This window comes from Pseudocercospora fijiensis, assembly GCF_000340215.1.
Source record: "Pseudocercospora fijiensis CIRAD86 unplaced genomic scaffold MYCFIscaffold_5, whole genome shotgun sequence".
Taxonomy (NCBI): Eukaryota; Fungi; Ascomycota; class Dothideomycetes; order Mycosphaerellales; family Mycosphaerellaceae; genus Pseudocercospora; species Pseudocercospora fijiensis.
The window spans coordinates 5717899-5743236 of NW_006921536.1; the positions used below are offsets into that span (position 1 = coordinate 5717899).

The 25338-nt window shown below is 40.2% G+C and overlaps 2 protein-coding genes across 2 annotated transcripts; one reads left to right on the plus strand and one right to left on the minus strand.

Moving 5' to 3' along the window:
- Positions 1 to 2317: 2317 nt before the first annotated feature.
- MYCFIDRAFT_208140 (uncharacterized protein) lies at positions 2318 to 12731 on the plus strand (the record flags this gene model as incomplete). Its single annotated transcript, XM_007929671.1, has 9 exons — positions 2318 to 2324; positions 11408 to 11426; positions 11451 to 11594; positions 11629 to 11699; positions 11752 to 11852; positions 11873 to 12086; positions 12147 to 12164; positions 12203 to 12267; positions 12299 to 12731. 9 exons carry the CDS (start codon positions 2318 to 2320, stop codon positions 12311 to 12313), a joined length of 654 nt encoding a protein of 217 aa, XP_007927862.1. The 3' UTR covers positions 12314 to 12731.
- MYCFIDRAFT_176068 (uncharacterized protein) lies at positions 12358 to 24533 on the minus strand (the record flags this gene model as incomplete). Its single annotated transcript, XM_007929672.1, has 4 exons — positions 12358 to 14256; positions 14304 to 14379; positions 14415 to 14531; positions 24517 to 24533. 4 exons carry the CDS (start codon positions 24531 to 24533, stop codon positions 12358 to 12360), a joined length of 2109 nt encoding a protein of 702 aa, XP_007927863.1.
- Positions 24534 to 25338: the final 805 nt, after the last annotated feature.

Consider the following 25338-nt stretch of genomic DNA (forward strand, 5'->3'; position numbering starts at 1 on the left):
GTATAGTCTTATTGTCCTTCGTTACTAACAATTGCTTGCTTCTAATTAGTTAGCTAATAGCACCCTAGGGGTAGCATTGTTCTTAGGCGACATTATAGGCCCTTAGCCTTCTTCTTGTTCTTTATACTAGTCTAATACTTATCTAATAACTTAGTTATGTCTTTAAAAGAGTCTTTAGCTTCCTACGAGTCCTATTTAGGTAAATAGCCTTACTATCTTAGGAGGTATTCCTTCTTGCCTTGCCTAGTCTAGTGCTTTAGAATACGTTCTATAGACTATAGCTCTTCCCTATCGGCTAAGACTTCTTCTAACTTAGTAGGCGCTTTATCGCCTTCGCGCTAGTAATATAGTTTAAGGAGGGATACGTAGAAGGTATTATAAATAGTATAATAGGGTAGAAGCTATAACTAATAGGCCTATACGGAGGAGCCCTTAACTTCTCGAATGCGGAATAGGCTAATATACCTTAGTACGAGCTTAGGCCTTGTTTTGCTATCGGGTAATAGGTACTTACGGATACGGAGGTTCTTAGTGCTTAATATAACTATATCGCCTTGCTTAAAGGTTATTAGGGTATAGTGTCTATTATAATAGGCCTTCTAATAGGCCTAGGCCTTTGCTAGTTTGTTAGCTATCTTAGCGTAAATTTCTCGCATCTTTTAAACCCTCTTAATAGCCGCTAGTGTTTTAGGTTAACCCGCTTCCCTTTCCTTACGCTCGGCCTCGAGCGATAGGGGGTCTTATAGTATAGCAGCGTTCTAGCCTATTATAGCTATATATAGTAACACCTTGGTTAATAAGTAGACACTATTATTATACACGAATTTAGCTAGCTATAGGAGGTTAACCTAGTCGTTAGGGTTCTCGTTAATATAACTGTATAGGTACTACTATAGGGTAGCATTCTGCCTCTCGGTTTAGCTATCTATCTATAGATAGAAGGCTATAGATAGCCGATACTTAAGTCTTAGCTATAGGCATATCTTACTCTAATAGTAAGATATAAATATCGAGCCTCGGTCGGAAACTATCCCCTTAGGGGTTCCCTAATAGGTATAGAAGATATTATTCTATAGCGCTTCTACTATATTAATAGAAGTCCAATCCTTCCGAGTAGGGATATAACGAGCGCCTTTAGTAAACCGATCTACTATAATAAGGATAGTATCGTATACGTCCTTACTACCCCTACGCTTAGTAGGCGGAAGGCCTATAATAAAGTCTATTATAAGCTCTGCAAATGGTTTCTTTAGAACGGGAAGTAAAGACAACTCGCCGAATAGTAAGTACTTTAGTGCTCTAACTCGCTAGTATACTATATAGCTCTATATATATTCCTTTATATACCGCTTACTATTTAGCTAGTAGTATATACGCGATAGGAGCTCGTGCGACCTCTCTATACTATAGTAACTAGCAAGCTTACTATTATAGTGTCGCTTTAAAAGCTCTTACCTAATCGATTGTTTAGCGGGGATATAGTATCTGCCCTTAAACTTTAAGTAACCCTTATTATCGATCGACTAGTTACTCTTACTAGATCGAGTCGCTCGTCTACTTACAAGCCTATTAATACGTTTAATAGCAAAGGCGTCCCTCTGCTAAGCCCGTAATAGCTTATCTATAAACGATTAACTATCCCTATTTACAAGGTTATTTAATAGCACCCTCGCTGTCGAACGAGGTACGTATTATATACATCTAATAGCACTAGTAGCCGGAACTACTACAACCTCTTCTATAGTACTATCGCTATAGATAGCAATATCTTTAATCGAGTCGTTATAGCTCGAGCGATCTACGTCCTTTTTAACGTATACTAGAAGAACGACAACTCCGCTATAGTATTTGTTACCGCCGCGGGGTCCGGAAGTCCGCTTATCCTACGCTTGCTTTATAGTAAGGTCTATAGCAATCTTGTACTACAGGGTTAGAAACAAAGAATTAATGTATTAGGTCTCGCTATCGTAATTAGGTCGCCTCGATAGGCTATTAGTAGGGTTACTTACGCCTAGCCGATATAATATATTAAAATCAAACCTAGCGAGGTAGACGGCCTATCTAGCCTATCGACCTATAACCCGTATAACCCTAGTAATCCTACGTAGGTTGTTATAGTCGGTATAGACCTAAACAGGGTACTAAGCACTATCGAGATAATAGCGCTAGTGCTTAAAGGCTTCTACGATTGCTAAGAGCTCCTACTCGTAGGTCTCGTACCGACGTTCTATATCGATTATCTTCCGTAAAAAGAAGGCGATTAGGTGCTAGTAATTGTTATTAGCCTATTATAACATAATAGCTAATATAGCGAACTATGAAGCGTTAGTCTTAATACGGATCTGCTTGCTTAGTACGAAATAGTATAACAAAGGGACTTTGGTAAAGCGTTACTTTAGACCGTTAAAAGCGGCTTGCGCTCTATTAGTCTATTTGAACTCTCTAGTCGGGTTAGTCTTAGTTTTAGTAAGCTTAGTTAGTAGCATTACGTACCGTAAATAGCTCTTAATAAAGCGGCGGTAGAAATTAGCGAAGCTAAGGAACGACTATAGCTCCTTAATTGACGTAGGAATAGGCTATTTAGTAATAGTTTTAATCCGATTAGGGTTAGCCTTAACACTATTAGTTAATACGAGGAAGCTAAGGAAGGCTACCTCCTTAGTAGCAAAGGTATATTTAGAAGGCTTACAATATAGTCTGTAGGCCCTTAGACGATCGAGTACCTTACGTACTATAGCCTAGTGTTCTATAATATTAGGTAAATAGGTATAAACTAGGATGTTATCTAGGTAAACTATACAAAGGTAGTCTAGTAGGCCTAATAGGGCCCGATTAATATAGGACTAGAATATAGCAGAGGCATTAGCTAGCCTAAATAGCATAACTAAGTACTTAAAATAGCTATAACGGGTACGGAAGGCTGTTTTCTATTTATCGCCCTTACGAATGCAGATACGATAGTACGTATCCTTAATATCTAATATAGTATAGAAACAGGCGCTAGAAAGGCGGTCGAGGGTCTTATTAATAAGCGGAAGTGGATAGCGGTCTTTAATAGTAACAGTATTAAGCCTACGATAATTAATATATAGGCGTAGGCTACTATCCTTCTTTAGAATAAACAGGATTAGTATACTAGCAGGGCTGTTGCTATACTAAATTCGACTATTAGCTAGGTTCTTATCTAGGTACTTACGCAATATAGCAAGCTCTCGTTTACTAAGATTGTAAAGTAGCCTAAAAGGTACCTCCTTGCCCTATATAATATCGATCTTATAGTCCGTCTCTTTAAATATAGGCAACGTCGATGCTAGGTAGTATTTAAACATATTAATATAGGTCTCGCGAATAGGCTATAGGATGCGAGTAAGTTAGTTAGAGTCTATACTATTAGAGGGCATAGGTTTATCGTTATTACCGCCGAGAAGGTTAGCTATCGGATTAGCTAAGGCAGGTGTTAGGTTGCTAATAAACAGGACCCTAATATCGTTAGGACACTCGCTAATATTAATGTATTTAATGTCCTCTCTCCTAGCGATTCTAAATCGCTACTATTAACTGCCTAAGTCTATAACTATAGTATAGTGCTTAAGGACAGGGTTGCCGATAATAATATTAGATAGAAGGCTATCTATATCTACTATATAGGCAGTAAAGTCTAATAACCGCTTATTGCCGAGGTCGTCCTTTAGAACTATAGGAATATAGTAGGCTCTATAGGTTAAGTGCCGAGCGTTATTAAACTAAGTAAGGGTTAGTAGGTTAGCCCTCTTTAATTGTCGAAGGTCTAATTACTTAGCTAGGCGATAGTTAATAAGGGCACTAACTAAATTTCCTAAGTCTAGCGTAACCTTAGTTTCGTAATTAGTGCCCTAGGTGTCTTATATAAGGCAGGTACGTATAATAGCTAGTACAATATCGATAGTTTTACGCCGTATAAGGCTAACAGTTAGTGCGGCGCTTATTCTTTTTTCGAAGGACCGATAGGGGTAGTATTAGCGGCTAAAAGGTGCTTACGGTGTTTAGTAGTAGCACGGTCGATTCGGGCCTAATCCTTAGGTTTGTCGCATTAGCCTAGTAAATAGCTAGTACTATTATAGTTAAAGCATTTCAATCTAGTTAGGGGATTGCTATAGCCGCTATTACTACTATTGTTAGTTAAGCGGTTAGTATTATAGGGATACGAGCCCCTTCTACGGCTCCTATCGCGGCCTCCTCTATATAGTCGCCGGCTACGGCCTCTCCTACGGTTATTGTTACTATTCCTATTATTAGCACTATTGTTTTAGTAGGAACCTTAGTTTCCTCCGCGGGCACTACGGTTGCCGCGGTTAGTACTAGCTAGTCGGATCCTCGATTCTAGTCGCTATTAGAGCTAAACAGCCCGTTCGGCTATTTCTACTTCGACTATAAATTAAATGCGCGTTAGATTAGTCTATTCGAACACACGACGGCGGTCTAATTTAAGGACTAATTCCTATCGCAATTTAGGGCGTATTTCGGAAATCTAGATAGAGTCGGTCTTAGCTAGCAAATCGTCCTCGAGGGTCTTTAAATAGGCCTTAAATAAGCGAGCCGATTAATTAGTCTTTTGTTTAGCTCGAAGGTATAAGTCCTAAGCGTATTGTTGCCTTAGTATAGGGTTTCTAAGGGTGTCTAGTATAATAGTCTTATAGTCTTGCTACTAAACAGCGGTCTAATTAGTAAGGGAGTCGAAATAGTTATCCTAGGTGCGCTTTAAGTCTCTATTAATGTACTATATAGTATAGACGACTAGCGAATAGTCGTCTAGTAGGGCCCTTAGTATATTCCGCTAGTTCAATTTACAATCGCGTATATAATTATTATACTGCTTGCGGCTAGAGCTATTAAATACGGTATAGTCTTTAAGCTTAGCGTCCTTCTTTTAAATAGAAGGTCCTACTACTAGTTCTAGTCTAGTAGTAGTTGTTAGGGTTTCCTATAGGCGGCGAATCTCGAGGAGATTATCCTTTAGTTATTATTCTTAACGTAGGGTAGTAAGCCTGTTTTAAGTAGCTTCTTAAAGTCTCCCTACTAGTTAAGAGCTAAAGGCTAGCTAGCTATATCGTCGATTAATAATATTGTTAAGAATGTCGTTAATAGGCAATTCTAGATTATTACCTAGAATTATAGGTTCTTCTTTAGTACGCCCTCCGGTAGGCTCTTTAGTAGGCACTTTAGCGGGAACTATGCTACTAGTATTGTTATTGCTAGCACTGCTAGGAGCACTACCGGCGTTGTTATTGCTAGCGCTACTAGCGGCGCCGCGGTTGTTGCTTCGTAAAAAACTGGCTATTATAAGGGGCGATACTAATAATATATTGTTAGCTCTTAAGATGCGGATATAGCGGAATTAGTAGATATCGGTCTAGTATGCTTAACTTAGTATAATAGGCCGTATAGAAGGCCTTGCTTAATAATTAGTATAGTTGTTTCGATAGAATAGTACGTATAGGTCCCGTTCTTCGGGCGTAATATAGTTAGATTAGTCTTGTTCGTAGGTATACCGCTAAAAGCTTGAAATAAGAACTATCTAGCTGCTACGCTTAAAGGGTAGATCGAATACTATATAAGAAGGGTTATATTAGCAGGTAGATAGGGTAGTAGTAGGTACAAGTAGTATTCGATAAGGCACTAGAAGGAGAGGGAGGAAGGTAGGCAAGTTAGCCTATTGCTAAGTGCTAAGCCCTGCCTAAGGCACTAAGACCCTAGCTTTACTCGAGCCTAGTTATATACCAATTACGTATAACCTCTTTAGCCCTAGCAATAACTTCTTAGATAACGCGCTACGCGCCTATTAATAATACTAAGTAAGAATAGAAACAGCCTATATTAGATAGAAAGAGTACGTAATTCTATATAAAGGCGACTCTATAATAGTACTAGCCTCGGGTTATACTAGGGCCTAGGCGGGTAGAAGTTTAACCTACGTAACGTATAGTCCCGCGTATCGTATACTTCTACGGTTGTTACTACTATACTTTGCGACACTATATCTTAATAACTACTAGAGATATAATGTTTATATTAAAAGGGTAGACTAAAGAGATAATACGCTTCATTTTAATATTGAAATTATAATTGTAGCTTATATCGTTGTATTGCTTTACGCTAGGGTCTTAAATTTGCTAAAATCTGGCTTATAGGCTTCTATACTTCCGCATTTAACTATAGGGCAACTAGCGGCTCTATAACAACCGCTTTGCGCCTAGTCTGCTTCTTAAATAACTGTTAGAGAGTATTAGCTAGCTGTTTGTCCGCTTCTTTAGTCTCTTTATTACGTTGTTTATTAGCCGCTTTAACCGCCTACTAGGTAGCCTTCTCTTTAGCGCTCTATAAGCGTTCTTCTTTATATAGTTATATAGCAATCTTCTTCTACTAAGCCTTTATACGTGCCTTTTCTTCTCTATCTGTTTAGAAACCTGTTTATTAACCTTCTCTTATTCTTTACGTACTTAAAGAGCCTTAGCTTAATTAATCTTCTTAGATAAGAAGAATATAGTACTATTGTTGTCCTATTGCCTTATCTCTTAAAAGAGGCCTTTACTACGCTTCCGCTTCTTCTTCTTAAGATTCAGTATAGTCTTAAAGCCCTTATTCTTAGCTTTTAATATAGTATACTTAGTTATTATAGCAAGGATAGTATTTAATAGCTTATTAACTTTGCGCTTATCTATCTCTTCTAGTTAGTTAGCAACAACGTCCTTTATAAGGCTCTTTAGCTTCTTCTAGTTACTTGCTAATAAGATTAAGTTGCCTAAGTTACTAGTAGATAGTCTTATAGCTTATAGTAGCTCTTTAGGCTCTTCTTTTAATATGCTAAGAACTTGTAATAGATTAAAGGGATTAAGGCCTAGCTTCTTCTAACTACTTACTATATTCTTCTTAGTTAGAGCCCTAGTCTAGGCAGGCTAGAATAAGCGTAGAAAGTTACGCTTTATAATACTAGACAAGTCTTAGTAATTATAAATAAACTAGTCTAGTTGCTAGCTATAGAAGATGCCGAGAGGTACGAATACTAATAGATCTAGTAGCTATAATTTATAAGTTAAGTAAGGAGGGTATATAGCAACTAGTATCTTATTATTATTAGCCTATTTAAGGAAGGGTATATTTATATAGCTTCCGTATCTATCTATAAATAGGAGGCGCTATTTCCGCCTAGCCTTATTCTTTATATAGTAATAGAATATCTATATAAGCTACGTATAACTAAGGCTAATGTCTGTCTAACCCTTCTTAGAAGAAGCAAAGCAGGCCTTATACTTAGAGACCTTAAAATCTTATACCTAAGTGTCTTAAATATTGCCTGTCTTTGCCTAGTAGATTAGGCCTAGAGGGAGCTATAATCTATTAGCGCAGATATAGCTAACAATAGTAAGCTACTCGCGATTGCTATCTTAAATATTGCTAATAAGCCTATAGCTCTTAAATGCCTCCTTTAAGACAATCCTCTTTGCCTTAAGTAACTTCAAGTAAGGTATCTAATAAGCATACCCTTTTTATCTATATTATATATATTCTTAGGCTTAATCTCGTATTACTTAATCTTCCGCTCTACTAGGTTAAAGTAGGCCCTATAGACTATAGTATATCTTGCTATCTGCTTTCTTACGTTCTTTATCGAAGGGTTAGAGGTAGACTAAGAGAATCTTATCCTTGAACCTTTTATAGAACCTATGTACCTAATTGTTCTTTAGATATCTCTTTGCGATATCGTATACGAAATTACGAAGTATTGCTAGCGTTAGAGGCAGGCTACGGTCGGAAAGGATATTTAGATACTATATAAGAGTGCGCTCTTGTTAGTAACTAAGTATTATCTAGTTCTCGGCTTTTTGCTAGACTATTCTATAGACGCTATAGTACCTCTTACTAAGTGTTAACCGCGTAACTTTATAATCTCGTACGTACGCCGAAATTAAGATCTAATCGTCTAGTTTTAAACGAGCTACTACTTAATTAATTGAGTCTATTATATATTAAGATATATAGTTACAAAGTATATAGAAGAAACGCGAAAGTACGCGTTACGAGGGGCCGTACGTTACGCGGGTTAAACTTCTAGCTAGGGCTCGGGCGGGTAGCTAGGGCTCGGTTTAGTCTTAGATACTTCTATAAGCCCTAGCTAGTAGCCCGAGCCCTAGCATTATATAAGATTTTAAGATCGACTATTCCTAACGAAATCGCGTATAGAAGCGGATAATCGCGTCGCTATAGGCCCCGCTAGCCGGGCAACTACTATAATACTACTGCTAGTAACTATAAAGCTAAAGTTTGTTAGCAAATTAGTAGTATAGCAAAATTAAAGGTATTATTAGTTATTAGCTATCTACTTAGATCTAAGCGGATTACGACCTACTACCTTATAACTACGTAAGGCTATATATGCTAGCTTATACTAGTCTCTTAGTTACTAACTAGTATACTGCTATTGCTAAGTAAACTAATAGTACTATTACTAAGTAAACTAATAGTGCTATTGCTAAGCAAACTAATAGTGCTATTACTAGAGTACCTAGTAATAAAGCGGCCTTCCTACTAGTTATATAAGCGACTACTAGTACTATTACTAAGCAGCCTGTCGTTGTTATTGCTTATATAATGCCGCCTACTAACGACTATATTTAAATTACTAGATTAAACGCTATTCTTCGCGTGCATTTATATCGCTTAGCTCTTAGCGTAGAAGTTCTACCTTAGAAGGAGGTTATAGAGTAGCCGGAGGTGCCTATTCGAGTACTTCTCGACGTAGATTATAGTACCCGAAGCTATAAGGGTAATAGGCAGGTCTATACGGACGGTTAGCCTTCTAGTAGGGGCACTATTAGTTACGGCACTAGCTCTTTACGCACTTATAGTAAGCTAAGACCGTCGTTCTTAGCTAAGTAAGTAATACGCCTAGCTCGAGAGTAAAGTTAGTAATAGTAGTACTTATTAGCTTCCGCTTCTTCGTAGTAATAGCAAAGTCGTTAAGTTCTCGAGCCGTTAGTATACCGTTATATACGCTTTGTTAAGTAAAGTGTCGCTCCGCTAGTAAGAGGCTTACAGTTGCTAAACACAACCCTCGGCTCTCGTAGACGTAGCTAGCGCTTGCTAAAGTTAATAAGCTAATACTCGTAGAAGTAGTAAAGTAATAGTACTACGCGGCTGCCGCCTATCTCGATTAGCTTTATAATCTCGTATTTGTAAGGGTAGCCGTACGTCTTAGTAAGCTAATCGTTATAGCGGTAGTATAGACAGCTATACGAGTAGGCCGAGTGCTTAATCTTATTACCGTTATCGTTAACCGTAGTTCTTAGTAGAGTAAGGGCACGCTTCTATAGCTTAGCTACTTCGAGAAGGTAGTAGTCGCTTATAACTCGAGAGATAGAAGCCTAGAATACGCTAGTAAGTAGCTTATTATAATTTATACCGCTTTAAGTTGTCCGCTATAGCGGTACGGCGGCAATCGTAGCCTTCTTACTACTAGTTAAGAAGCGACTTAAAGAGCGTAAAGATATCGTATCGGCTACTATAGTTAAGCTAGAGTTTAATACGGCTATAGTAGGACTCAACTCGTAACGTTATCTTCGCTCCGAAGTATAGTACCTAGTTAGTCTAGTAGTTAATAATACGAGTCTTATAGTACTACTAGTTCTTATAGAGGTAGGACTAGAATATAGGATAAACGCTATCTAGCATTCTAGCTTTGTAACGTTACTATTAATCTCTTCCTCGGTATCGCTATAGACAGTATAAACGAAGGGCTTTATAAACTTAGTAGTTAAAGGACTATCTATCTAGTAGCTATTAGATTTAATTTGTCTAAACTCGCCTCTCTCCTTATATACGCGAGTAAGGACGTCTTAGTTTAAATGCCACTCGTAAACGATATTCTTTAACTCCGGAAATACCTTATCGATAGCTAGTATTAGTACCTCTTCTCGATTAGTAGTAATAATAAGAGGCATTAGATAGTTAGCTTATTTAAGGCCTTATCGTAGCGACTTTAATAACTTTACGAAGTTCGCTTTATTTAGCTTCGGACGGACAAGGCTAATACCTAGCTTAATAGTATCGTTTATAGGTCTAGCGGCGACTATATTAAGTAGCTCGAGGGTATAAAGATTAGTCGAATAAGTAGTATTAATAATTAACTAGTATAGCGTCTCTTTATATACCGCGAGAGAGGTCGGATATAGAGCTACTATTGCCTAGATTAAGCCTTCCTCGTCGGTAGCAATATCGTAGAAGATACTATTATTATCTAATAACTTAACTATACGCTTAGCTTAGTTATAGAGCCGCCGCTTATTAAGAGTCCTATTCCAGGTAATATTATAGAGATTATAAGGCTTTAGGATTACTCCTTTACTATAGAAGTAGGCTATTATCTTCGACGTTAGTATACGAGAATACTAAAGCCGCTCTAGTTACTCGAGGAATTTAGCGGTTCTTAATCGGGTCCGGTAAGTAGCAAGTACTATAATATCGTCCTTCTTATAGTTATAATAGTAGTATTCTTCTTTACTCGAATACTAGATTTGCTACTTACCCTCTCGCTTAAAAGGGTAGATAGTAATAGCGTAGAAGTAGAACTTATAGTCTATCTTCTTCGTCTTCTTCTATATCTTATTCGTAGTATTCTAGGTACGCTTATTAGGCAATCCGTAGTATCTATAGATATATAAATAGCGGTATTTAATATTATTCTTATTCTTCTTCGGCTTATACTCTTTAAACTCGTACCTATTTAAGATACTAAATTCGTAGATATATCGCTCGAGGGCGGATTTCGAAGGGAACGTCGACTAGTATAGTATTAGACCTCGAGGTAGCGAAGGCGGCGGTTTAACGATAAACTCGTACTTCTAAGGCCGCGGCGATACTAACTAATAATTAGGTAGAGATATACGCTCGTATAGAATATTAAGTAAGCGACTACGACCTCGCGGCTCTTAAATACGCGTCTCCGAGACAAATTTAACTTCCTCCTACGACTTAATATCTACTACTTTCGCGGAGCTATTAACTACGATAATACTACTCTCTATATCCTTATCTAGTATAAGAAAGTCGTCGATATATACCTCGTACGATAGAGAATAAGCTATTATATCTAGAAAGAGCGTAGATAATAGTATAGGTTAAGAAACTAGTTATTATTAGTAATAGAGGAAGCTGCGTTATAACTCGCTATCCGGGCGCGACTATTAATAATACTAACCGAGAACGGAAACACCGTATATTAGGCGGAAACAGCACGTATTTGACGATATATTAATATAGGCGCGATTCTATATTAGTGCTAGGTCTATATCTGCTAGGGCTCGGGCTGCCAGCTTAGGCTCGGGGAAGTATCTAAGCGGTTTAGTATCGAGGACAACACTTGCATCTGCTCGAGCATGCAGAGAAGTGGCACAGTAGCAAATGGCACTGACATCTAGCATGACCACTACCTCAACCAGTGCTTACAGCGAGCATACCGACACTCTGGTTCATCCCACCGCCCAGAATAATCACAGGACACCAAGATGGGCTCCTCGATCGACTTCGCAGACGTCAAACAGCCGACGAAAGTCCAATGCGGCGTGACAGTACCAGACACACCACTGATATCCGCAGCCCTGGAATTCGCCAAAACCGTATCAACAGACTATACCTACAACCATATCGTCCCCTCCTGATTACAGCTCGTATGGGACTCTATAGCGCTGCATACGATCGGGAGTGTGGTGTTTGAGAAAGAGCCTGAAGTTCAAGCGTGCTCGTATGGAATTTGGGCGGACTTTCAGGGACCGGATATGGTGCCTGGCGGTGTGCTGACTTGGGAGGAGTACAATGCTATTGTGGGGGTGAGTGAATGGAGATGGTCCGGAATACTAGGCATGGGCTAATGTTTCTGCTTCAGGAATATCCACGGCTCCGCTTGATGAAGGGACTGAAGGATAATATGCTGCATCTCTGCAAGACCAAGCCCGGTACGACGTATGATAATACTGTTGGGGAGTGGGGCGATAGGTATCTCAGTGAGGATGAGTACAATCGCAAGCCGAACCTGACACAGAATTTGCTCGAGACTTGTGATTTGGACGATAGAGATCCGAATGCATGAAGTTATAAGAGCTTGATGAGGGCGGAAGTGTATCGGGTTCATCAAGGTGAATATTTCGTAACCCTGATGGTTCACGCATTGAAGTCACAGACATGGAGGTAAACAGCATTGCGATGAGCATACTCGACCACTTCATAGCTATAGGCATCGTCATGCCAAAATCAACACTTCTCCGCGCAGTCACCATCCCGGTGAAAGCCATTGTTGCAATACACCGCGGAAGACAACGACATTGCCGTCTATCCGGGATACGAATCAATTTCTTCGGGCCAGAAAATGTCTTGCCATTCTACCCACTGTCCGCCCGTGTCCATGAAGTCGAGATCGATTTCTGGATGGTTGAGAAAATCTTGTAATGGAGGATTTGGCAATAGCGGTTGTGGCGGAGGTATAGTATCAAACATCGCGGGTGCCGGAGGAACGTCCATGCCATCATCGAGGTGTTCTTGAAGCGTCGTTTTCAAAGCGTCCATGTGCATAGAGAACTCCTTGGCCCCGAAGTTGCCATTCCGCTCAAGTTGCTGCAAGAAGGAACAGCCCAGCAAGAAGTCTTCCCGATCATTTGTCCAACCAGGACTTTGGAGGAGGGCAGATAAGGCCAGGATGGTAGCTGAAGAGAAGAGAAACTGCATATGGAAGTAATCGAAAGTGGGAAAGCTTCCATCAGTCCAGGATCGTTTGAGGAGTACGATCGACTGTCGAGCACATCGAATGCAAGCCGTTGTCAACGACAATGCCGAATCGGAGAAAGGCTGCAGGGAATGTGAATCTGTCGCCGATTGTGGGTGGCGTTTACGGAACAGATGCAGCAATATTGGTCTTGTCACCACGATTACCGCCTGAGAACCGTTAAAAGTTGCCTCAGCAATCAAGTTCGACACCGTGAGAGTCCCAATTGTGCGGTTGGGAAGAATACTCACCTGATTGAAGGCAAGGTGCAAGTACAGCACATGTGGCTCGACAGTCACAGGAAGCTCATCTGTATTCAACCTCAGGTGCTCGGGAAGATCATCAGCCCAGTCTCGCAATGCTCTGACGGCCACCTGCACTCGCTCCGAGAACGATGTCGGCTGTCTCTTTCGGACATACAGCGTCGTTACTGCGTGATTAAGCATTCGGGCCATCTTGATCGACATAATCATGTACTGCGCATCTTCAAAATCACCTCTCGCCGAGGGAGGTAGACTTTCATCAGACGGCAATCCAATCTCAATACTGTCATCCGGGCTCGATGGCGGCCAGCCGATCTTACTTGCCCATAATCGATCAAACCGATAAGCCGTCCACCACAAACGGCATCTGTGTTCTCGTATCGCTGGATCGCGGAGCTGAGATTCGCCAATCTCGATATGCAAGCCCAATATCACACTGATTCGGAGAGCATGACTAGCGAGTAGAATACTCGTATGGCGTCGGTTCATGGAGGCAGCATAAAAGGACAGCAGAAGATAGACTTCGACCAGATCCAGTCTTGGGCGCTCGGCTGGCATGTGTGTCAGCTGCATTGCTCGCGCCCAGTACTGTGCACCTGGAAATGGCTGGTCGGGAAGGGTACACCGTGACGAGTACCCTTCACCAATCGCCATCAACACCCAGATCCGACATTTCGTGAGCCAGTTGCATTGCTGCGGATCTGTCAACAACTTCTGCACATCTTGCAAAATCGTGCTCTTCCGAACGATATGCCATGTTTTGGAAATCGTCTTCAGCGCGACATCGATGAGGAATTGGATCCTCGCAGGACTTGGCCAGGCGGGAGGGTTCTCGGAGAGTGCTCGCAGTGCTTCGTCGGCTAAGTAATGCACTCGCGGAAAGTGGCTGACCTGCTTTCTCGAAGCCGCTTGTCGAAGTCTCGTTGCAAAGGCAGCATCTGCTGCTTCGCCAATGTGAATAGGCAAATCTACGGCATTGATGCCCATAAACCACGGCCTCTCGTCCAGCACAGGATTCCGATCAGCATTGTCAGCTCGTGGCGCTGCTGCCTCTGCGATTTTTTGTGATGGTGTCGCTCCCGGCGATTCAATCGAGGACACGAGAGCGCTGAGTCGCTTGTTTTCTTCAAGCAGACTTTCTAGGTATCTTTGCCCGACTTTCGTCTTTCGGTCTCGTACGGGGTATGAGCATTCTAGTCGAAACGCCTGGCATGAAGTGCACGGTGGGCCGTTCCCAGAGCACTTTATTTTACGCTTGTGGCATTCCAAGCACCTGGTGCATGCCTGTTAATATCAGAGCTTGATGCTACGAGGTGAGTGGGAAGTCTGCTCACGCGATGATACGTTTTCCCGGCGTTACTGACATTGATTTCCACGTGCTGACGGCGAGCTGAAAGTTAGAAGCTGACGAAAGAGCGTAGTGGTCGTTAAACGAAAATGGCTTAAAAGGGAAAGGGCCGCCTCCGGTGTCGGGAATCTTTCTCTAATGCAGTAGTTCGCTAGCCGATAGTCGGATTCAATTCTTGCTAGGATGGCTTATCCAATATGTGTAACGCGTTAGCTTAGTTACATAACAGGCACGTAACTTCTTAGCTTAAAGAATTTTCTATACTATATTTTAGACTAGAGAAGAGATAGGGTATAGGCAATTAACGAAGCTAATTTAACCGCCGGCAATATAGTATTATATAAGTAATCTACTACGCTATACGTAATAGTTATAAGCCCGGATTTAATCCGCGGTATTAGAGACTTCTATAGTAGGAAAGAATTTTCTATTCTATAAAACCTTTAATAATCGATTAATAGTCTTAACGGCACTATAAGAAACAACTGTCTATATAAGCCTCTACGATCGCTTTAAGATTAATATATCCTTAATAATAGCTCCCTTATTAGCTAGTCGCCTTAGCGGTAGCAAGCTAGTTGTCCTTCGTAGACCTAACGAATAGGACCGATAGTTTAAGCAAACTAAGACGTACCTAACCAGACACAAGACCTAGGTCCTTACTAATCTATATTCGACTAAGCCTACTAAACTAGTATAACCCCTTCTCCCGGAATTCGATATAGAGCAACTTATAAGCAACCCCCTACATTAGGCTAGGGCAAAGCTTACTAAGGAACACCCTAACATAAGGAAGGCGGAGTTTAAACGCTTTAGGACAGCTCGTAATAAGACGATTAAATATCTAGCTATAACTATAGACATTCGCTATTACTTAGAGATTACTAATCCTAATAGAAACAATATAGTACTAACTATACGGCTTATTCTAACTCGATTAAAGAATAAGCTCGTACCTAATACGTAATAGTTAAGAACTTCTCTTAGTAAAGAGCTACAACGTCTAGTAAACTCTAAGCAGGTTAAGGACCCCGAGTACTAGTATAAGGAATAGCTTAACCTATATAAAACTATAAGGCGTATATAACACCCGGAATTTAATAACCTAGTAACCTACCTATATACTATAGTTACGAATATAAATAAGACCTATAGTAAGGGCCTCTATATAATGCACTAGGCAGGGCTAATAGTAAACAACTTCTAATAGCTAGTTAGTATAATACGAGATTACGCTCGGAATATAGCTAGTACTATAACGACTCGTAAGGGGTCGTCCTTTAGCGTAATCTATAAAGAAGATAATAGTTCTAACGCCGCACTTTAAGCGAATACTATACTATAAGGTGCTACTAGTAATACTATTAAAGACAAGAACAAAGACAAGCGCCGCACGCCTAAATTATATACTAAGCTTACTAGCCTTAGTAAGAAGAAGGCCTATAAGAATCGTAGCAAGTGCTTAGTATTTAACTACCGTCTTTGTAATAAGGTAGATAAGAAGGACAAAAACGGCTAGTAGCGTAGCAAGCTAAAGTACTATAAAGGCTATCTTCGCCGTAATAAGGACTTCTACTTAAGACAAGCTAAATTCTATAAAGATCCCCTAGCTATTAAGATTGCTAAGCAACAACACTACGAGGGCCGTAATAAGGATAATACTAGTATAGGTAATAGATTAGGTAAGCTCTTAGTAGCCTACTTCTATAACCCTTTACTAGTATCTCTATTAGCTTTACTAGCGGCTAATCTAACTACCTATATATTAATAATCGTCTATAGGGGCAAGTAGAACCTATTTAACGTACTAATATATAATAGTAGCTTAAATTGCAATATTATTAATTACCCTAGTCGATTTAACTTTAAAGCGCTCTTCCTTCCGCTATAGGCAACCGTAGCTACTAGCACTATATATAATCGAGTCGTCGCTATTAGAATAGCATTATTTATAGTAAAGAATACTAGCGGAAGTCCCCTAGAAATCGAGCTAAAGGAATGTCTCTATATCCCTAACTTTTATACTAATATTGTTAGTAGAACACTATTCTATTATAAGGGTTTGAGATATTAGGAGATAGACGATACCCTATATAGCCTATAAGGCAAGCTACTAGTCAAATTTATTAGACTAGACAATAATATACCCTACTTCGATATAGAGAGCAAAGTTAACGATAACCTACTACCTAAGATATAGCTAAGCGATAATAAAGGCTAGCTACGAAGTTATCCGTTCTTCTAACTAATACGAGCTAACTTTACTATACGACGCTCTATATATCTACTACTACCGAGGCAACTTATACTTAAGAAAATATATAAGGTATTTAGGCACCTAAGCGTAGAACGTGCTTAAGAGCTAGCTAATCGGGTTAATAGAATAATACGAGATCTCTTATTGTTAGAGGCTATACGTGATTAGTATATAACTAGCTCGAGTGAAGCTAGGGTCTTAGTGCCTTAGGTAGGGCTTGGCGCTTAGCGTTAGGCTAACTAGCCTACCTTCCTCCTTCTCCTCCTAGTTCTCTATCGAATACTACCTATACCTACTACTACCCTATCTACCTGCTAACATAACCCTTTTTATATAGTATTCGATCTACCCTTTAAGGGTAGTAGCTAGATAGTCCTTATTTCAAGCTTTTAGCGGTATAGCTACGAAAACTATCGATTTAACTATATTACGCCCGAAGAACGAGACCTATACGTACTATTCTACTAAAACAACCGTACTAATCATTAAGCAAGGCCTTCTATACGGCCTATTATACTAAGTTAAGCACACTAAACCGATACCTACTAATTCCGCTATATCCGTACTATAAGGGGCTATAATACATTATTAGTGCTACCCCTTATTATAATAGCCGGTTTATTACGAAACAACAACCGCGGCGCCGCTAGTAGCGCTAGCAATAACAACGCCGGCAGTGCTCCTAGCAGTGCTAGCAATAATAACACTAGTAGCACAGTGCCTACTAAAGCACCTACTAAAGTGCCCCCTACTAAAGGGCCCGCTGCTAAGCCTATTAAAGAACCTGTAATTCTAGGTAACGACCTAGAATTGCCTGTCGACGACATTCTTAATAATATTGTTAACCGTCGATATAGCTAACTAGCCTTTAGCCCTTAACTAGTAGGGAGACTCTAAGAAGCTACCTAAAATAGGCTTACTGCCCTACGTTAAGAATAATAGCTAAAGGATAACCTCCTCGAGATCCGCCGCCTATAGGAAGCCCTAACAACTACTGCTAGACTAGAACTAGTAGTAGGACCTTCTATTTAAAAGAAGGATGCTAAGCTTAAAGACTATACCGTATTTAATAGCTCTAGCCGCAAGCAGTACAATAATTATATACGTGATTGTAAATTGAACTAGCGGAATGCACTAAGGGCCCTACTAGACGACTATTCGCTAGTCGTCTATACTATGCAATATATTAATAGAGACCTAAAGCGTACCTAGGATAACTACTTTAACTCCCTTACTAATCAGACCGCTATTTAGTAGCAAACCTACAAAACTATTATACTAGACACCCTTAGAAACCCTATACTAAGGCAACAATACGCTTAGGACTAGTACCTTCGGGCTAAGCAAAAGACTAATTAATTAGCTCGTTTATTTAAGGCCTATTTAAAGACCCTCGAGGACGATTTGCTAGCTAAGACCGACTCTATCTAGATTTCCGAAATACGCCCTAAATTGCGATAGGAATTAGTCCTTAAATTGAACCGCTGTCGTATATTCGAACAGGCTAACCTAATACGCATTTAATTTATAGTCGAAGTAGAAACAGCCGAGCGGGCTATTTAGCTCTAGTAACGACTAGAATCGAGGATCCGACTAGCTAGTATTAACCGTAGCAACCGTAGTAGCCGCGGAGGAAACTAAGGTTCCTACTAGAACAACAATGCTAATAATAGGAATAGTAACAACGACCGTAGAAGAGGCCGTAGCCGACGGCTATATAGAGGAGGCTGCGATAGGGGCTATAGAAGGGGCTCGTATTCCTATAATACTAACCGCTCGACTAACAATAGTAGCAATAACAGCTACGGCAACAATCTCCTAACCGGATTAAAGTGCTTTAACTATAATAGTACTAGTTATCTACTAGGCTAATGCGACAAACCTAAGGACTAGGCCCGAATCGACCGTACTACCGCTAAATATCGAAAGCACCTTTTAGCCGCTAATGCTACCCCTATAGGCTAACCTTCGAAAAAAGAATAAGCGCCGCACTAACTGTTAGCCTTATGCGGCGTAAAACCATCGATATAGTACTAGCTATTATACGTACCTATCTCGTAGGAGATATATATAGGAACAATTATAAAACTAAGGTTATACTAGACCTAGGAAATTCAGTTAGTGCCCTTATTAGCTATCGCCTAGCTAAGCAATTAGACCTTCGACAATTGCCTAGGACTAACCTGCTAACCCTTGCTTAGTTTAATAACGCTCGGCACTTAACCTATAGAGCCTACTATGTTTATATAGCCCTAAGAGACGACCTCGGCAATAAGCGCCTACTAAACTTCCCCGCCTACGTAGTAGATATAGACAACCTATATAGGGGAGCTACTATTATTATTAGCAACCCTGTTCTTAAGTACTACGCTATAGCTATAGACTTAGGCATTTAGAAGTAGCGATTTAGAATCGCTCGGAAAGAGGACATTAAATATATTAATGTTAGCGAGTGCCCTAACGATATTAGGGTCCTGTTTATTAGCAACCTAATACCGGCCTCCGCCTTAGCTAATCCGACTGCCGACCTACTCGGTAGTAATAACGATAAACCTATGCCTCCTAATAGCATAGACCCCGACTAGCTCGCTCGTATACTAGAGCCTATTCGAGAAACCTATATTAACGTATTTAAACACTACCTAGCATCGACATTGCCTATATTTAAGGAGACAGATTATAAGATTAATATTATAGAGGGCAAAGAGGTTCCTTTTAGTCCCCTCTACAACCTTAGTAAACGAGAGCTTGCTATGTTACGTAAGTACCTAGAGGAAAACCTAGCTAATAGTCGAATTCGGTATAGCAATAGCCCTACTAGTACACCTATCCTATTCGTACTAAAGAAGGATAGCGGCCTGCGTTTATATATTAATTATAGAGGGCTTAATACTATTACTATTAAAGACCGCTGTCTACTTCCGCTTATTAATAAGACCCTCGATCGCCTTTCTAGTACCTACTACTACACTATATTAGACATTAAGGACGCCTATTACCGCATCCGTATTCGTAAGGGCGATAAATAGAAGATAGCCTTTCGTACTCGTTATAGTTATTTCGAGTACTTAGTTATGCTATTTAGGCTAGCTAACTGTTAGAGCTAAAGAGGCTATATGTAATTGGCATGTAATTAGGCCGAGTAAAGCTAGGGTCTTAGTGCCTTAGGCAGGGCTTAGCGCTTAGCGTTAGGCTAACTCTCCTGCCTTCCTCCCTCTCCTCCTAGATCCTTATCGAATACTACCTATACCTACTACTACCCTATCTACCTGCTAATATACCCTTCTTATATAGTATTCGATCTACCCTTTAAGGGTAGCAGCTAGATAGTCCTTATTTCAAGCTTTTAGCGGTATAGCTATAATAACTAATCTAACTATATTACGCCCGAAGAACGGGACCTATACGTACTATTCTATCGAAACAACCGTACTAATTATTAAGCAAGGCCTTCTATACGGCCTATTATACCGAGTTAATCGCACTAAGCCGATATCTACTAATTCCGCTATATCCGCATCTTAGGGGCCTACAATATATTATTAGTGTTACCCCTTACAATAGCGGGCTTATTACGAAGCAACAACAACCGTACTGCCGCTAGCAGCGCTAGTAATAACAACGCTAGTAGTACAGTTCCCGCTAAAGTGCCTACTAAAGTGCCTCCTACTAAAGGGCCTACCGGAGAGCCTATTAAAGAAGAACCTATAATTCTAGGTAACGACCTAGAATTGCCTGTCGACGACATTCTTAACAATATTGTTAACCGTCGATATAGCTAACTAGCCTTTAGGCCCTAGCTAGTAGCGAGACTTTAAGAAGCTACCTAAAACAGGCTTACTACCCTACGTTAAGAACAATAGCTAAAGGATAATCTCCTCGAGATTCGCCGCCTTTAGGAGGCCCTAACAACCAACACTAAGCCGACAGTAGGGCCTTCCTCGCTATTAGTTCCAGTCTAGAAGAAGGATGCTAAACTTAAGGACTATACCGTGTTTAATAGCTCTAGCCGAAAGCAGTATAACGACTATATTCGTAACTATAAGCTCAACTAGCGCAACGTACTAAGAGCGCTACTAGACGACTATTCCTTAGTCGTATACGCTATATAGTACATTAATGGCGACCTAAAGCGTATATAGGATAACCATTTTGATTCCCTTTACGACTAGACCGCTATTTAGTAGCAAGACTATAAGACTATTATACTAGACACCCTTAGAAACCCTATACTAAGGCAACAATACGCTTAGGACTAATACCTTCGAGCTAAACAAAAGACTAATTAATCGGCTCGCTTATTTAAGGCCTATTTAAAGACCCTCGAGGACGATTTGCTAGCTAAGACCGACTCTATCTAGATTTCCGAAATACGCCCTAAATTGCGATAGGAATTGGTCCTTAAATTAGACCGCCGCCGTATGTTTGAATAGACTAATCTTATACGCATTCAATTTATAGTTAAAGTCGAGACTATAGAGCGTATAGTATAGCTCTAACAACGGTTAGAATCTAAGATACGCCTAGCTACCTATCGTAGCCGCGGAGGAAACCAAGGTTCCTACTAGAACAATAGTGCTAATAATAGGAACAGTAGCAGCGACCGTAGGAGAAGCCGTAGCCGACGGCTATATAGAGGAGGCCGTAATAGGGGCCGTAGAAGGGGCTCGTATCTCTATAATGCTAACCGCTCGACTAACAATAGCAGCAATAATAGCTACGGCAATAATCTCCCGACCGGATTAAAGTGCTTTAACTATAATAGTACTAGCTATCTACTAGGCTAATGCGACAAACCCAAGGACTAGGCCCGAATCGACCGTGCTGCCGCCGAACACCGAAAGCACCTTTTAGTAGCTAACGCTACCCCTATAGGCTAACCTTCTTATTAGTCGAAAAAAGAGTAAGCGCCGCACTAACTGTTAGCCTTATACGGCGTAAAACTATCGACATAGTACTAGCTATTATACGTACCTATCTCGTAGGAGATATATATAGGAACAACTATAAGACTAAGGTTACGCTAGATCTAGGAAATTCAGTTAGCGCCCTTATTAGCTATCGCCTAGCTAAGCAATTAGACCTTCGATAACTGCCTAGGACTAACCTGCCAACCCTTACTTAGTTTAATAACGCTCGGCACTTAACCTACGGAGCCTACTATATCTATATAGCCCTAAGAGACGACCTCGGCAATAAGCGCCTACTAAACTTTACTACCTACGCAGTAGACATAGACAGCCTCCTATCTGAGATTGTTATTAGCAACCCTGTTCTTAAGTACTATACTATAGTTATAGACTTAGGTAGTTAATAGTAGCGATTTAGAATCGCTAGGAAAGAGGACATTAAATATATCGATATTAGCGAGTGCCCTAACGATATTAGGGTCCTATTTATCGGCAACCTAACACCTGCCGCAGCTAACCTAACAGTCGACCTATTAGGCGATAACGATAAGCCTATGCCCCCTAATAGCATAGACCCTAATTAGCTTACTCGTATACCGGAGCCTATTCGAGAAACCTATATTAATGTGTTTAAATACTACTTAGTATCGACATTGCCTATATTCAAAGAGACGGATTATAAGATTGATATTATAGAGGGCAAGGAGGTCCCTTTTAGCCCCCTCTACAACCTTAGTAAACGAGAGCTTACTATATTACGTAAGTACCTAGAGGAAAACCTAGCTAATAGCCGGATACAGTATAGTAACAGCCCTACTAGTACCCCTATCCTGTTCGTACTAAAGAAAGATAGTAGCCTACGCCTCTATGTCGATTATCGTAGGCTTAATGCTGTTACTATTAAAGATCGTTGTCTACTTCCTCTTATTAATAAGACCCTCGATCGCCTTTCTAGTACCTACTACTACACTATATTAGACATTAAGGACGCCTATTACCGCATCTGTATTCGCAAGGGCGATAAATAGAAGACAGCCTTTCGTACTCGCTATAGCTATTTTAAGTACTTAGTTATACTATTTAGGCTAGCTAATGCCCCTACTATATTCTAGTCCTATATTAATCGGGCCCTATTAGGCCTATTAGATTACCTCTATATAGTTTACCTAGATAACATCCTAGTTTATATACACTCTCCTAATATTGCGGAACACTAGGCTACAGTCCGTAAGGTACTCGATCGCCTAAGGGCCTATAGCTTGTATTACAAGCCTTCTAAATGCACCTTTGCTACTAAAGAGGTGTCCTTCCTTAGCTTCCTCGTATCAACCGAGGGTATTAAGGCTAATCCTAATCGGATTAAGACTATTACTAAGTAGCCGACGCCTACTAGTATTAAAGAGCTTCAATTATTCCTAGGTTTTACTAACTTCTACCGTCGATTTATCGAAGGTTACTCGCGGCACGTAATGCTACTAACTAAGCTTACAAAAACTAAGGCTAACCCGACTAGAGAGTTTAAATAGACTAATAGAGCACAAGCCGCTTTTAACGGTCTAAAGCGACGCTTTACTAAAGTCCCCTTGTTATACTATTTCGTACTAAATAAGCAGATCCGGATTGAGACTAACGCTTTACAGTTCGCTATATCGGCTATTATATCCTAGTAATTAGATAATAACTATTACTAGCACCCGATTGCCTTCTTCTCGAGGAAGATAATTAATATAGAGCGTCGCTACGAGATATACAAGCAAGAGCTCCTAGCTATTATCGAGGCCTTTAAGCATTAGAGGCACTATCTCGATAGTGTATAGTATACTATTTAGGTCTATACGGACTATAACAACCTCCGTAGAATTACGAAGGTTACTAGGGTTATAGGTCGATAGGCTAGATAGGCCGTCTACCTCGCTAGGTTTAATTTTAATATATTATATCGGCTAGGCGTAAGCAACCCTACTAATAGCCTATCGAGGCGACCTAATTACAATAGCGGGACTTAGCAATCTATTAATTCATTGTTTCTAACCCTATAGTATAAGATTGCTATAGCCCGTATTGTTAATAAGTACGCGTAGGATAAGCGGCTTACCGGACTCCGCGACGGCTTAAAGTATATTAATGCTCTTACTATATTAATAGTGCGTATTAAGGCAAGAGCTAAGGATATAGATAGGAGAAGTTATAATAACTCCCTAGTCGATATCGCTATATATAGTAATAGCGATTAAAGCACTAATGCAGTTGATCCGGCTGCTAGTGCTATTAGATATATATAATACGTACCTCGTTTAATAGCGAGGGTGCTATTAAATAACCTTACAAATAGGGATAGTTAATCGTTTATAGATAAGCTATTACGGGCTTAGCAGAGGGACGCCTTTGCTACTAAACGTATAGACAAGCTTGTAAGTAGGCGAAAGACTCGATCTAGTAAGAGTAACAATTAGTCGATCGATAACAAAGGTTATTTAAAGTTTAAGGGCAGATACTATGTCCCCGCTAAATATTCGATCCGATAAGAACTTCTTAAGCGACACTATAATAGTGAGCTTGCCGGTTACTATAGTATAGAGAGGTCGTACGAGCTACTATCGCGTATATACTACTAGCTAAATAGTAAGCGGGACATAAAGGACTACGTAAACACGTATGCCGTATATTAACGAGTTAAAGCGCCGAAGCACTTACTATTCGGCGAGTTGTCTTTACTCCCTGTTCTAAAGAAGCTATTTGTAGAGCTTATAATAGACTTTATTATAGGACTTCCGCCTGCTAAGCGTAGGGGGGAAGTGTATAATGCTATCCTTATTATAGTAGATCGATTTACTAAGGGCGCTCGATATATCCCGGCGCGTAAGGATTAGACTGCTATTAATATAGCAGAGGCGCTATAGACTGACATCTTCTATACCTATTAGGGAACCCCTAAAGGGATAGTCTCTAACCGAGGCTCGATATTCATATCGCACTATTAGAGCGAAATATGCCTACAGCTAAGACTAAAGCATCGGCTATTAATAGCCTTCTATCTATAGACTAACGGTTAAACAGAGAGGTAGAATGCTACCCTATAGCAGTACCTACGTAGTTACATTAATAAGAACCCCGAGGACTAGGTCAACCTCCTATAACTAGCTGAATTCGTATATAATAACAGTGTCTACTTATCTACTAAGGTCTCCCCTTATTTTGCTATAATAGGCTAGAACGCTGCCTTACTATAAGATCTATTTACCTCGCTCGAGGACGAGCGTAAGGAAAGGGAAGCGCGTTAAGTACCCGAAATACTAGCGGCTATTAAGAGGGTTCAGAAGATGCGAGAAATCTATACTAAGATAGCCGAGAAGTTAACAAAGGCTTAAGAGTACTAAAAGACCTACTATAACAAACACTACCTTCTAATAACCTTTAAGTAAGGCGATATAGTTATGCTTAGTATAAAGAACCTCCGCATCCGCAAATACCTATTACCCGATAGCAAAACAAGGCCTAAGCTCGTACTAAGATATATTAGCCTATTCCGCATTCGAGAACCGAAGGGTATATAGGCCTACTAGTTATAGCTTCTACCCTATTATACTATCTATAATACCTTCTATATATCCCTCCTTAAGCTATACTATTAACGCGAAGGCGATAAAGCGCCTGCTAAGTTAGAAGAAGTCTTAGCTAATAGTAAAGAACTGTAGTCTATAGAACGTATCCTATAGTACCGGACTAGGAAAGGCAAGAAGGAATACCTCCTAAGGTAGCAAGGCTATTTACTA